Source organism: Carya illinoinensis, chromosome 4, assembly GCF_018687715.1.
Source record: "Carya illinoinensis cultivar Pawnee chromosome 4, C.illinoinensisPawnee_v1, whole genome shotgun sequence".
Lineage (NCBI taxonomy): Eukaryota > Viridiplantae > Streptophyta > Magnoliopsida > Fagales > Juglandaceae > Carya > Carya illinoinensis.
Genome location: NC_056755.1, coordinates 11,190,966 through 11,206,681, shown reverse-complemented (window position 1 = coordinate 11,206,681; position 15,716 = coordinate 11,190,966). Strand labels below are relative to the sequence as shown.

At 39.4% G+C, this 15,716-nt stretch overlaps 1 protein-coding gene and 1 pseudogene across 1 annotated transcript; one reads left to right on the top strand and one right to left on the bottom strand.

Moving 5' to 3' along the window:
• Window positions 1-1,626: 1,626 nt before the first annotated feature.
• LOC122307077 lies at window positions 1,627-10,604 on the top strand (annotated as a pseudogene).
• A 770-nt stretch (window positions 10,605-11,374) lies between these two features.
• Window positions 11,375-13,977, bottom strand: LOC122306644 (short-chain dehydrogenase RED1). Its single transcript, XM_043119085.1, has 3 exons — window positions 13,500-13,977; window positions 12,603-12,762; window positions 11,375-11,949 (listed from the first exon to the last, which is right to left on the bottom strand). The coding sequence occupies exons 1-3, from the start codon at window positions 13,834-13,836 to the stop codon at window positions 11,613-11,615; spliced, it is 834 nt and encodes a 277-aa protein (XP_042975019.1). The 5' UTR covers window positions 13,837-13,977; the 3' UTR covers window positions 11,375-11,612.
• Window positions 13,978-15,716: the final 1,739 nt, after the last annotated feature.

The window sequence follows — 15,716 nt, the reverse complement described above, 5'->3', positions numbered from 1 at the left end:
TCCATTTTCTATATTTTTTAGGTGTCATACTGCAGGGATTGTAATTTGAATTATGTCTACATTGCTATTTTATATTCCAATGAATGTAAAACATGTTTAAAACTTTTAAACAGCTAGATGGCATCATGCAATTTGGTTTTGCATTTTTATAATGTTACAACCTCATTTTCAGGTGTAATGCATATTTCAATTTATCATATTTATTCCCTTTCCATTAAACCGTTGATTTATTATTTATAAGAGAAATCAAATCTGTAGTCATATGGTTGCAACTCCTTTCTCAAAAGGACTCCATGGGCATAACAAAATTCAATATAGCATTTACTTCCATGAGAAGGAGACGCTCTCAAAGTTCTAAAATTCATCAAGGAAACATGGGCATAACACAACTCAATATAGCATGCTATGCAGCTCATTGCCTCATAGAAGATCAAACTTGTTATTACCTAATAAATTTCACTGAGATGATGGCCTAACCCAAATCCACCCACAAACTCTGCAGTGCTTGTGTTAAAGTACCCAACAATATGTTCAATATCAGAGCCATTCATTAAGAAAAATTTTAAAACTTATTGAAGAAATATGAAGAATGTCTGTAGAAATTCACCAAGAATGTTCGGAGGACTGGGTTGAAGGACCGAATCATTGTGGACCTCTCACGGCAACCGCAGACCACTCTCTCACTCACTACGCGGCGACTCAGAGATCTGGACTATGTGACGACGGCGACCAAAACAACGGGATGGCGACCATAAGTGGAATGAACGACGGCGGCCAAAGATGCACGACGGCGACGAAAGATGGAATGCTCAGATCTCTCTCTCTGGTTTCGCTCTACAGCAAGTTTCCTCAAGCAAGATTTTCATTCGATTTCCCTCCCTTTCGGGTATTTTGTTTTTGTTTTTGTTTTATTTTGTTTTTTTTTTAAATATTATCTGCTGATGTGGCATGGTGCCGCGGCGGGAACGCAAGCCAGTTGTCCTAGACTTATTGGTTTTCAGGAAATTGAAACGAAACGGTTGTGGGCCCGTGGCAGAGTTAAGTTTTAACGAGATTCAGCTTCTCCCTTTTCGCTGCTCTGTGGGTTTAAGGGTAATGGCTTACTGCTTCTACTTTCTCAAATGTGTGGGATTTGTGTTGACAATGCGATTTTAGCATATAATCTCCTTTTCCTAACCGAAGGTCACGCTTTCGTGTGTTTCCGCTCCGTGAGCCAACTATTCCTGTGAGTGATTTCGCCCTTTTCATCAATGGCTTTTATTTTTCAGTTAAGTTTTAAATTACTGTGTTCGTTGATTTTGTTGCATATTGCTGCATCGTTGGATATTTTTTGGGGGGCTCTGTTTTCTCAAACTAATGGTTTAATTTTTTACGACACTTGGGTATTTTCTTATTGGTTTCTATTCATAAAATCTTGTTCTTGCTGATCAGAAAAAAAAAAAAAAAAAAAAAAAAGGAGTCTTGGTTCTTTGCGTGGGATATGTTTTTTGGAAAGCATGCATCGTAATTGTTTTATACTTCTTTTTATAATCTCTTTTTTTAACATGGGATAATAATATCACATGGTTCATGAAGAATTAGAACTTTACACCTGCTACTTTCTTTCTTTTTTCTTGTGACCTTTTCGGCGGGTCCTATTTTTTTTGGAGAAAAGGGGGCATGATGTTTGTGTATACTGTTGAAAGTTTAGGCTTGGCCTCTTAAGTTTGGTTCGGCTTATTTGTTTTATTGTCATTTGTTTTATAATACTGCATGGCATCTTATCAGTATAATGGTTTATATTTTTGGTTGCCTGTTTGTTTAACTTGGTTTCTCACCCATCCATGTGAGACATACATGATGCATTGCTCTTAGGCTATTATGAACTTGTGCATATATTATTTATTTTTGCAGAACGATATCTATTAAGATCTTCCTATGGACAAAATTAATTTCTTATGGGATTGCAAAGTCATCTTGTACAATAGTATGCCCGACAGCTTCTGTGACAAACTATGGTAAATATATTTTAGGACATAAACACTGAGATCTAGGAACCATAATGAGATCTGTGCATTTATCTGGAATCGATGACAAGATATTTCTGCTGTATTATTTCTTTTACCTTTACATGTTTGTTTGGTTGCTTTCAAAATCGTGCATCATCTTCGGCCCATATTGATTCCCTGGTTATGATTTTCTTTTTCAAATGAGATAAAGCTTCATTTTTTTTTTTATCACTTTTGCCTTCAGTTCACCATTCCATGTTTAGTACTGGTTGGATTCTACCTCTTTTTGTATGTTTCTCTGAAGTTTAATTTGCTTTTGGTGTTCACTTTTAGTTGCATATTTGGGTATCAATTCTAATATTTTAGTCGGGGTTGTGAAGGTGACTTTTAGTTGGAAAATATGTCATCAATCTATCCAATTCTTGGCAATCTACCAATTGATCAGTGGAAGGTTACGGAGCTGAAAGAGGAGCTTAAGAGAAGGAAATTAACAACCAAGGGTTTGAAGGATGATTTGATCAGACGACTGGATGGTGCTATTCGCATTGATATGGAAAATGCTAAAAAGGTTCTGGATCATGATCTTAATTGTAAATCGCAATGTGCTGTTGTTGCAAAAGATGCAGAGACAATACCAGTTGCTGCAGAAACAGCTAACTATGTTGCAACTCCTTGTGGTAACAAGAACAATAAACCAGATAATGCTGTGGTTCAAGTTGACATTAACGAGAGTGTGGAAGCCTTTGAGCAAGAAAAAGTTGAGGAACACGACTTACTTGGTGCTACTGCTTCTGCTAAGGTGGAAAGGGAGCTGCTTGTTCATACAACTGCCTTCGAAAGTAGAACTAAAGTACCTAAGATTGTGGTCTCTGAGGTAGCATTTAGTGGGCAAGGTATGGAGAACACTGAAACTCAAAAGGAGAGCAGAAACTCAAAGCCGCAGCTGGATAATGAGTATTCAAAGCCCCGGCTAGACAATGAGGACTTAAAGCCCCAGCTGGAGAATGACGACTTAAAGCCCCAGTAGGAGAATGAGGACTTGAAGCCCTGGCTGGAGAATGAAGATTCGAGTCCCAAGCATGAGAATGAGGATTCAATGCCCCAGCTTGCGAATGAGGATTCAAAGCTCCAGCTTGAGAATGAGGGTTTAAAGCTTCCATCCGGGGATGTCATGCTCAATTGTTCTACTCCAGACAACCAGGTATCTGAGGTTAGCCCTATTTTAGGGTCTGAAGTAAAATTTGATTCTATTTCTACTGATTCTGTGTCAGTTAATGAAAAGATTGAACTAAAGGATAATGTAATTACTGATCTTGTCAAATTAGAACTTGATATTTTTAAGCCTGAGATGGTGGAACCATCTTCCAGCAATGTTGTCCCATTTGGTGGTGAATCACATCCAATGGATGTTGAAGAGCCACATGAGAACAAGTCATCTAATGGAGGGAAGGATGACAACAATGCTACAAATGCAGACATAAGTAAGAAAATTGATATAGACGTAGGGTATTATGAAAAGTTGAATTTAGACCTGAGTTCTAATGATAGTTCCATGGAAGAGGATGTGCTGGAGATTAAGCCAATTGATTGGAAGTATAATTCTGAAAAAGTAGAAAAGGAGAGCGAGAAAAGTGGATTGGCTATTGTGGAGGATAGTCATGTTGCTGTTCTTGGGGATACTTTATCTCCTGTAAAAAAGGATGTCTATGTTGAGAATGAGAATTGTCCAGCTACATCTGCTGAGAAAAGAAAACTTAATGGTAAGAGTTGTATCCTAAGGGTCTTTCTTATTTTTGTTGAAGTTTTATGTTCTAACGTATTCTTTTGGTTTGTTAAGGTTTTTGAAGTCTTATATAGTTTTGCTGCCAAGATGATGTGTTTATATTCTTCTTTTTGTTTATGAGATTCATTTTTTAGTTATTTTTCCTTTTTTTTTTAATTAAAAAAAATTTGTGATCTCTCTTATTTGTAGCATATGAGTAATTTCATGTCTAAAAAAGGCACAGTCACAAATTCTGAACTCTATTACCCGGGGGATTACTTGGTTGATGGTTGAAGAAGCTGGCAGTTTGAGAATCACAAAATCAATTTGTTATTGGGAGAGACAAAAATTTGAGTAATTAGAACACTGAGGAGTTGGCTCAAGTGGTAAGAGCCTTGGTCTTGGTGATATACTTCCTCCTTGTTTAAGGGTTGAACCCTTTTGTGCAAACAATTTTTTGGGGCCATTGGATAAGGAGAATTTCCCCTTGAATTACCCGAGGTACACTAGGATTAGTCAGGACTTTGTTCCGAATACCTGGTGCCAATAAAAAAAAAAAAAACTGAGCAATTAGGAGAAAAGAGAAACTTGAGTACACTTTTTGTATCTGATCTGTAAACTCGACTTTGACTGGGAGGTATTTAACATCTTCAGAAGATGCTTATAGAACAAATGTCCTCAAAAGATGATAGGTGCGGGGAAATGAGTTTAGTTTTCACCCTGCTATTGCTGTGCCTTCCAGATGTGAATTTATTATTTATTTCCCACCATATATCTAATGTGATATGGCAGGCTTGACATAGGTTTTGAAGTTTGAGTGACGTATTCTTCTATTGAATACAAAGCTCTATTCATTATTTGGAAACTGTGCTCACTATAATCTGGCCAAGGGCAGCATTTGGGTTAGGATGACTAGCATTAATATAGTGATCCTTCTTTCTTCTTAACATTTCCGTAGAAGAAAAGTTCATTCTGCAGTTTTTCAATTTCATTTCCAATGTTAACGAGTCCAGAGTGTAATTCTGGTAAAGAAAATATTATCCCCAATACTTAACTTTTATATCTGTTACTGTTAGTCTGCTGTCTAAATTCTCATTTTTTTAGGTATACAATTTTCTATCTGAAACTTCATGCTATGATTTTCTTTTCTGTGAAATGTATCTATACTGTATTCTTCGTCATTTGAACTCGTGTGTAAGTTTTTCATTTTCTAATAATTCTCAAGAAAGAGCTTGTGTAGATAAACCCATAAAAATCCTTTTTGGGCATATAATTATGAGATGCCATAACTTGATGGAAATAGTAATTTTCATGGTTTGTTGGCATTGGTTTTATTCAATATATAATTTAAAAGGAATTAAAATGTTCAGTTCTGAATATCGAACTAGTTGCAGATTTTGAACATTTGAAGTAAATGATCTTGTGCCTCTTTATACTATTAGCTGTCTTTACAGATCAAGTAGCAAATAATGAGCCAACTAAGAGGCAACGCAGGTGGAACTTGTTGGAAAACCCCCCAAGTGTGAAATGAAATTTGCATGTGCAGCTACCTACCCAGCCAGCCACCCACTCTACCATAATTCTGCAGCAAATATTGACCAAGAGAGCTCTTGATCAAGCTGCACCGAAAGAAGACTTGAAAATTACATGTGTCTTATCCCCCATGGTTCTCCTATAAAAAGAGATGAATTCTGAAGATGAAAATCATCCTCACTGAGGTGAGAGATCGGGCAGAGGGCTGAGGGCGAAATTTGGATTCTGGGGAAATCCAGAACGGAGTGCCATTTGAGAGATAGAGAGATTGTTCATGAGTGTTTGTAATTTTGTACAAACATATTGAAAATATTGAATTTCCGCTTCAATGGACGTAGGCAAGTTGCCGAACCACTTAAATATTGTTTCTCTATCGTCTTGTATGATTTTTGGACAGGCCGGAGGCACAAAAATAAGTATCAGAGCTCTGGTTCGAGCTGTCCGAAAATTCAAGTTGGTCGAAATCAATTTTTGACAATTCCAGGGTATTCCTCGTGTCGAAACGAATCCGTTGCCTCAAACGGAATCGAAAACGTAGGTCGGAAGAGCCCACACGTGCATCTGCTGTAAGTCAAGCGCCTCATGCGCGTCGGGGGAAGAAGACGAGTGATGGACACGCTCTCACGCGCCCCCACGCGCACTGGAGGAAGAAGACGCATGTGGGACACGCGCCCACGCACCCCCAGGTGCCCTAGAGGGCACCGGCGCGTGTGTGACACGTGCCCCAGGCGCCCTGCTGCCGCGCGTGCAACTTACGCGCCAGATGATCTGGACCGTCCGTTTTTCAGATCTTTGTTGGGCTAGATTTAAGCCATTCGGAGTCCGATTTCAGCGATCAAATAGTGGTTTCTAACTATTTGGATCATTCCGAACTCATCCGTATGGTGGAAATGTTGAGATCGCCATCAGTACATTCGATCTGAACCGTCCACGTGTTGCAGATCATTTTGGGCTAGATCTACGCCAGTTGGAGTTCCATTGCGATGATCAAATCGTGTTGAAAAGCTATTTGGATCATTCCGGACTCATCCGTACGGTGGGAATGTTGAGATTCTCCATCGGTACATTCGATCTGAACCGTCCACGTGTTGCAGATCATTTTGGGCTAGATCTATGCTAGATGGAGTTCCGTCGCGATGATCAAATAGTGGTGACAAACTATTTGGATAATTCTGGACTCATCCGTACGGTAGGAATGTTGAGATTCGCCATCAGTACATTCGATCTGAACCGTCCACGTGTTGCAGATCATTTTAGGCTAGATCTACACCAGTTGGAGTTCCATTGCGATGATCAAATAGTGCTAACAAACTATTTGGATCATTCCGGACTCATCCGTACGGTGGGAATGTTGGGATTCGCCATCGGTACATTCGTTCTGAACTGTCCACGTGTTGCAGATCATTTTGGGCTAGATCCACGCCAGTTGGAGTTCCATCGCGATGATCAAATAGAGCTGACAAACTATTTGGATCATTCTGGACTCATCCGTATGGTGGAAATGTTGAGATTCGCCATCGGTACTGTCGATCTGAACTTTCGATGTGTTGCAGATCATTTTGGGCTAGATCTACGCCAGTTGGAGTCTAATTGCGATGATCAAATGGTGATGTCAAACTATTTGGATCATTCCAGACTCATCCGTACGATGGGAATGTTGAGATTCGCTATCAGTACTGTCGATCTGAAATGTCAATGTGTTGCAGATCATTCTGGGCTAGATCTACGCCAATTGGAGTTCAATTACGATGATCAAATAGTATTGAAAAACTATTTGGATCATTCGGAACTTATCCGTACGGTGGGAATGTTGAGATTCGCCATCGGTACTAATGATCTGGACCGTTCATACTTCAGATCGATTTTGGGTTTGATCGTAGCCAGTTGGAGTCATGACGGACTCATTTGCTGTAGGCTTGATCGTAGCCAGTTGGAGTCGTGACGGACTCATTTGCTGTGGGCTTGATCGTAGCCAGTTGGAGTCGAGATAGACTCAGTTCCTTTGGGCTTGATTTAAGCCAGTTGGGATCGTGAAATTTGATGGAGCAAATTTCAGATCATTGGACGATGCTGATTAACTTGTTATATCAGCAGGTTTTGGCAGTCATACAATTCATGGAGCATATTGTTATTAAGAAGAGAACCGCATCGGATCTCATTGTGGCTTTCCTTGAAAAGCCAGTTGCAAATAACAAAGTGCTGATGAAGAAATTGTTCAACTTCAGAAAAGGTAGAAGGTATTATTGTTGCCCAATAGTATTTGGCATTGCGGTCAAAAAGTTGGGAGGTCATGAGAATGGCTATGAGTAATTCTACAAAGAAGACGAAGTTGAAGAGATCTTATCCTAGATGAGGAGGTGTGCAGAAGAAATTCTGGCAAGATCTCGAGTTTGTGGCAAGACAGACTACAAGAAACTGCTAAAATCAGGAGAAAACTGAGAATGATGTTATGAATATGGTGACTGAAGAAATACAAGACGTTGTATTTCTTGCAGTGCACAATGCTGTTAAAGACAGCTTGAAGACAACAGTCATTCAGGTGTGTTTTATAAAAAATGTGTGGAAGGTCACGAATGATTTATTGGTCTTGGCTCGTGGTAATGGTTGTGTGAATTAGATGAGCAAGTAAAAAGAAGTCAGTTTTACTTTTCCTCATCTAAATTTGAAGAAATCTCCCTAGACCACGACATGAAGTAAAGGTGTGAGAGATGGGAACAAAACGTCAGATGTTCCAGGGATGTCTACACCTAAAGTTGGTGATCACATAACTGCCAAGACGATCAGACCTCCATGGTGGTTACTACTTTAAACTATATCCTGCTGAATGAAGGTAGTGAACTACGGTATGAAGAAAATCTTGCAAGAATGGAGATTATGCAAGTCAAAGTTAGCAGAGACTGCACACAAGATGGGCACATTGACTGAAGACAGAATATGTTAGCAGCAGGATGGGGAGTCAGTCGCCCAAGTCAGAGATGGAGACCTCAGCAACAGGTTCTCTGATATGTGTCAAGGTTCGTGCGAGACCATTGATTCCCAGTGCAGTGGGATATGTGTTGTCCTATACAGATGTGTTGATTAAGGGCATTGTATGTGATGAACTAAAGTTATGCATCACTTTAGTTAGTCTTCTAACTTGAAGACATGAGCTATAAAATTGTATAGATGATAGGGGATCATGCTGGAGATAGAGCTCTGCATGTTGAGAACCAGTCTCCAAATTGGAGATTGGTGTGATTGTAGGATTATGGAGCCTGGTTTGAAAGCTATAAAGGCACCAGGTAGATTGTTCGCGCGGTTGTGGCTCGAGAAAAACTCAGTTTGCTCAAAGTGTACATGAGTGCGGACTCATGGACTCGAGCAAAAGAAGAATCCTAGAGAGTTGAGATGGTGCAGTTGAGCACTTGTAACTCCTCTGAAGAAAATCTCTTGCAAGCTCCGTGGGTGTAGACGATGCTAATGCATTTGGAGAGGCATTAGGACATCCATTTGAAGACGTACCTGCAGATGCATTTGATAGCGGATCTCTCACGGCTGACAAGCATTCCAACGAAGGAGTGCAATCATTTGAAGGATGCAACCGTTTGTAGCATCCTAGTATGGCACACTTGGGTGGAGGGGGTGATTGTTGGAAAACCCCCCAAGTGTGAAATGGAATTTGCATGTGCAGCTACCTACCCAGCCAGCCACCCACTCCACCGTAATTCTGCAGCAAATATTGACCAAGAGAGCTCTTAATCAAGCTACACCGAAAGAAGACTTGAAAATTGCATGTGTCTCGTCCCCCATGGTTCTCCTATAAAAGGAGATGAATTCTAAAGATGAAAATCATCCTCACTGAGGTGAGAGATCGGGCAGAGGGCTGAGGGCGAAATTTGGATTCTGGGGAAACCCAGAACGGAGTGCCATTTGAGAGATAGAGAGATTGTTCATGAGTGTTTGTTATTTTGTACAAACATATTGAAAATATTGAATTTCCGCTTCAGTGGACATAGGCAAGTTGCCGAACCACTTAAATATTATTTCTCTATCGTCTTGTGTAATTTTTGGACAGGCCGGAGGCACAACAGAACTCTGATGGCCTCAAAGTTCCATAGCCTCATAGTACTAATTCTACACCCACCACTACACCCAAGGACACTTTCCAGACTACTCCCAAGGACACTTTCCGGCCTACTAGTTTGAAACGTAGTTTCTCTAGGTTAGACTCCACAAATAGTGATAATACACCCAAGGAACGTGTTGGTGAGTTATTGATGTTTTCTGAATGAATATTAAAATTTCCAGCAGTAGTTGATTTATATTAAAATGTTCTTCCTTCTATATGTGGGCAGTTCCACCATCTTAAAAAGCTCCAACTAATTCTCTTAGAATTGATCGATTTCTGCGGCCCTTTACTTTGAAAGCAGTGCAAGATCTTCTGGACAAAACTGGAAGTGTTGCTAGTTTCTGGATGGATCACATCAAGACGCACTGCTATGTCACTGTAAGATTGCTCTGCTTCCTTTCTGCTCCTTATAATTTAGCAGGTGTTTGTTCACAAGAGCGCGCACACATATCATAGGGTAGGAGCAGGCACGAACATGGGGTGGTCTTTCCCCACCTTGAGAACGCTCCCTTGATTGTCTTCTAAATGGGGAGGGGTATGCTAGGATACAATGGCCAGTCCTTTTAGTGTCATGGGATCTCTACGTCGTGTGAATGTGAAAACTCCCTTCAAAAGGAGACCACCTTCTGGTCCATCAAGTTTGTTGTGGTTTATGCATCCATGCATTCCAATTTTTCTAATACCTTTATTCTGGTAACTTTTGTGATGCAGTACTCATCGGTAGAAGAAGCCATAGAGACGAGGAATGCCGTGTATAACTTACAGTGGACTCCAAAAGGTCGGAGCCTCTTATTGGCCGAGTTTGTTGACCCTCAGGAAGTGAAAATGCGGGTGGAGGCTCCTCGAACTTTGGCTGCACCTGCCAGTGCTGGTCCAACTATTCCTCTAGCCACTGCAACCCCACAGCCCCAGCCCTCTCATCAACACAGGCAACAGCTTCCACCCCCACCTCCTCTCCCACCACCGCCACCTTTGTCTAACCCAATGCAGTCAAGAGAGTGGGTTCATCTTCCACCACCACCTCTGCTTCCGAAGAAACTTGACCCTCCTATGGTCACTTTAGATGATCTCTTTCGAAAAACCAAAGCAATGCCTCGGATTTACTATTTACCATTGTCAGAAGAACAAGTTCCAGAAAAACTTGCATCACAGGGCAAAAGCACCAAGCAGTAGGGGAGGGATCATGCTATATACTTACCCCAAGCTGCTCAATGGGTTTGGGTTGGTAAGAGAGAATTACGTCATTGCATCTTTGCAGGTCCGCTGGTGAAAGTTGTATCAAGGAATTGTCCCGGCCAAGCAGAAGGATCCAATTCGTAGATGGGTTTGAGTTTTTGCGAGGAGTGCATTGGTTTGGGGCTGGGTTCTTTCTAGTGTTAAAATTTTTGAAACTTAGAGCTGTCTTTGAGCGGACTATTTTACCTTGTAGAGCATCTTGTATACCTGTTGAATCAGAGCTTCGACTTGGTGAACTAGAATTTCTAGACTCTTCGGATGCCTGCCCGGAGTTTTGAGGATCTTCGTGTTGACGGGGCTGTCCACATTCACTCATCTAAACTGCGATTATTAAATTTTCTTGATTTTGCAATATGAACCATATGTCTCAAATACTTATCTTGTTCTTGAGTACTATCGAATACATAAAATAAAATAAAATGGAAATCGATGCTGCCGAAAAAGACACTTTTAAGCCTTCAAATACGATCAAGTACTTATCTTGTTCTTGATAAGTCCTTTATTTATTGTTCTGGATAGTTCAATCTTCGAATTGTATGTATGTGGAGCGCGTAACTTCAGAGGGTAAACTCACAATTGGAATACTGACATTTGACACCGTCTCAATATTGCTTTTGGCATTGAGAAGACTTTAGACGTCTCTGTCCACACTCAGAACTCAACATAGTCATAATCTCTGATTGATTATACATCAACCATGTCGGCCAGTGTCAAGAATCAAGATGCCGGCCCTTTTTTTTTTTTAATAACTTTTTTTCAAGCTTTCACTAATCTATTTAACACAAACCTAAAGATATGGTTTACAAACATTCTCATCTTCCTTCTTTGTCATGCAGTTTTCTGAGGAGGATCTTTCAGTTCTGAAGTGTGTGAAGCTGACTATGTCGGCGTTGAGCAGTCATGGGTGTGCGCCCATTTTCAGCATGCGGGTGTTGACAGGCGCTTGAAACCAAATCAATACAGGAAAGCAACCACAAGGTACAACTCAACATTTCATTGCTATCCTAATAACAAAATCTCGAATAAATAGTGGCAGATGATTCATGATTGCCATGATGGTGGAGTACTGGCCAGAGGAGAACCAGGCCGGTGGGTTTTTCTTCAGCACAACAGCCACCGTCTTCTTTGCAAACACATCTGAAGGGGTCGACTTAAATCCTTGTGAAAGATGGGCTCTCTCTCGGATGGCTGCTTCAAAAGGTTTGTATAAATTCCACTCGGGCATCCAGTTGTAGTTAGCCATGGCAGATATTGCTATGTTAGTCCTGATAGCTCCCGGGACAACATTGATGACATCGATTCCAAAAGGTCTGAGTTCCAATCTGCATGTAACATGGAGTACAAGTCGTATATTAGTTGACAATACAAGCATTAAGAAATTATAAGACAACAGAGGATTCACCAAACTTTTACTTCAATGGCAGATTTCATTTACCTATTGGACTTACCTAACGAAGGTGGAAGCCCTGAGAGCCATGGTCTAGGAGTAGGCTATCTCATGGATTAGAAATATGATCGTCCTAAAATGAAATCGTAGGCACAAGTTCAACTTAAAATATAGTCATTCATCATATTCATGCCATGGAATGTTTTCTTAAACTGCTTTATGTAGATAATAAGTGGTTTTTACCGTGCTGTCATTTACTATTGCTTCATTATTTTGACTTATTCTAATCTTTTTCTTAAAATTAGTGATTTTACAAATAAATGATAGACCTGACTTTCTTAAAGCTATTGCGTTTTATGTGTGGTGTGTGAGTCCTCTGTATGTGGTGAGACTCCAAAGTTTATTAATTTGGCTCATGGTGTGAATCTCTAATGGGTTCTGTGCATTGAATTGTGTTCAAATTTCCTCTCTGCACACCATAATTTTGTTTGAATTTATGTACTTTGGGTGGTTGTTCTACATGCAATTTCGATTCAGATATAAATAATCTTAGCTTAATATAAAGATTGATCCAGGTAATATGCAGACCTCAATGTATCGGTCAATGCATGCAGAGCAGCTTTGGATGCAGAATAAGCACCAGCCCATGGTCCAGGAGCCATAACAGTTACGCTTCCAATATTAACGATCTTTCCCTTTCTCCTGGATGCCATATGAGGGACAACAGCTTGAACCAACCGTATGGGACCTATTCAAGATTATGACATTACAAACAAAGGAAATGGACCTTATTATACATTGTTTTAACAAGGTTTTTAAAGTAAGCAGAGAAGCAGGAGATATATTTCAGGCGAGTCGTATAAAAACGGATTATTTAGATATGGAAAACTTCATTCACCAATGAAAAATCTTGAAGCATTTCCATAGACATATAATTGTTAAAAGGTTTCTTAATCAGATGCAGCAACACATGTTGCCACGTGTAAAACCTGGAAAACTTAGGCTCCATACCCATAAGAAATTATTTGGAAAAAGTGCACTAATACTCTTTGACGATGATACATTGAGTCATTTCAGAAAGTGATAACAACTAAGAATGAAGTCCTTCATTTGAAGAACTACAGAATCGTTTGTAGAAAAGCATAAGTCTGCCCGTTTAGCATATACACAAGTGATATGCTTTCTGAAAAAACCATTCCCGTATACAAACAACTGAAGCTCCATTTCAACAGAATTTCTAAACGAAACCACTACCGACAAAAGTATGAGCAACTTGACCTCAAATCATGTGTTTCCCACTATCTATACAGATTCCAATCAAGGGATCAAGAGATTTTTATGTTTTCACTTGGTTCATAGGAATTTTTAGTCAATCCCACACGAAACCAGAACAGGTCACCAAGTAGTGTGTGCAGAAGAACAATAATAACAGCAACATGAGAGGAATTAAAACAACAAGTAGCGATGAAGAATAGTGTAACATACCATAAACATTGGTATTAAAAGTGTGTTGGAGAGCAGAGAGAGGGATCTCAGCAAGAGGGGCTACACATTGCACCCCAGCATTATTTACCAGCACATCTATCTGACCATACTTCTCCATTACATTGGACAGCGCGTGTCGCACACTGTCTTCCGACAGAACATCCAGTTCTTGCAGGAAGAACCTGGGGTCATTCTCCAGGTCCGACATGGAACTCCGGGACCTGCTCGTGGCCACGACGTGGCAGTTATTAGCAGCGAACGCTCGGGCCAGCGCATGGCCTATGCCCCCAGCCGAACACCCCGTGATTAGTACCACTTCTTTGCTGTGAGGATCCATTGACACTTGAAAAGCTGGATTCTGAATTCCGGCCGCAAAGGTGAGGTCTTTGTGGACACTAGTGAGAGAAATATCTACAACCCTGATTTCCTGCAATTCTACCCGGTATGGAATGGATAAAGAGTCAAGCTAAAGCCCGTCTTTGGTTTCATTTCTAGAAATATTCCTCACAAAATATCAGTAGTCTGCATTTTTTTTTTTTTTTAAGTTCTGTGATTCTCTCTAATTTTTTATTTCCAAAATATTTTTTAACCTCATAAATATTACTCTTTAACATTTAAGAATATGCTTAAACTTTTCAAATCGTTATGAAATCATAATTGGAGGTCATTTTCATTAGGGGTGGCAATATGTCACACGACCCGTTAACCCAACACGAACACGACACGATAATAACGAGTTAGGGTTTAGCCTTAATGGATTCGGGTCAAAACGGGTTGACCCGTTAAGACACGATTGCTTAACGGGTTGATAACGGGTTAACCCGTTTTGACCCGTTATGACACGTTAAGAAAGTTAAAGTTACAATTATACTCTTATATCTAAAAATAAAATTATTAGAATTTCAATTTCGATATTTTTATTATTTGGATTGTAGTTTTGGACTTATAATTAGTTTTATAATTTTTATAGATATTGTAATTTTAACATTTATATAAAATTATGCTAAATTTAATCAGGTTAAAAAGGTTAATTTCGGATCTATTCAATCCATTTACATAAATAGTTTAAAATGAGTTATATTGTGTCGTATTAACATATTTCGTAATATTTTCTTAATTTATTTGTTTACTTATAAAAAAAAATATTTCGTAATATTTATTAATGGGTCAAAACGGATTGACACGACACGACCCGTTATGTTAATGGGTCGTGTTAGGGTTTGAGATTTTGACACGATAAGCTTAACGGGTCGGGTTAGGGTTGACCTATATGACCCGTTAATACGATTTGACACGACACGAACACGACCCGTTAACACGATTTGACACCCCTAATTTTCATGCATGTTAATAGGTACGTTAATATGGCAATGAAAATGATAGACACAACCTTTTTTTATAAGTTTTTATATAGTTATAGTTTAAATAAATAGTATTTTAGTAAAATTACTTATAAAAGTAAATTATTTATAAAAGTAAATCATTTGACAAGAATACCTTCCTTTTAAAACATAATTAAATAAAATAAAAAATAAAAAAAAGCTTGTGCATGTATAGGACTTGCCAACTGTATTGTTTTAAGAGAAATGATATTTGCAGTCGTGGTTGTGCAAGCGGCGTGCAGTTGCTTTGAAAAAAATAAATTAATATGGGACCCACATGAAAAAAAAAACTAACCTTTTAATCGTGGATCCCACTTTTTTTCAAAGCGATTACGCAACGTTTGCAATTACACGATTGTATGTAGCATTGCTCTTGTTTTAATTATGAACCGTTAAAATGGTCATGACCACAATCCCTCTGCACCTCTCTCTCACGTGGTTCATGATACTCTCAATTTGAGGGCACTCACCTCTTTAGCCTCTAATTTTTATGATCTCGTTTACCAACAGATCAATTATATTTTGAGTTTTGTTACTTGTATGTCCGGAAACACTCCACTATACATACCTTATGGTTTATATATATTTTCATTAGTGTGTGACCCACTTGAAGAGTGTGTAAGACGCATGAAAATTAGGTTTTTCAAACTGTAAATATGAAGCTTCCTCCTTTGATAGGCCTACAACCCAACCTAGTACAGCTGGGTTTGTGCCCCACCCAATCCAAACGCCTTCATTTAAGGCGCCAAACCGAACTGACTTGATCTAAACAAAATAAAATCAAGTCGAACCAGTACGACCTAAAAAAAATCCTACTTTCTACATATCGATTTAC

Bases quoted from the DNA above. Each gene is read 5' to 3' on its own strand.
- LOC122306644 (XM_043119085.1), bottom strand. From the start codon at position 13,836: ATGGATCCTCACAGCAAAGAAGTGGTACTAATCACGGGGTGTTCGGCT. The intron at 12,763-13,499 runs GTATGTTACACT...AATCTTGAATAG, and splicing joins TTTTAATACCAATGTTTATG to GTCCCATACGGTTGGTTCAA. The intron at 11,950-12,602 runs GTCTGCATATTA...TGTTACATGCAG, and splicing joins GCATTGACCGATACATTGAG to ATTGGAACTCAGACCTTTTG.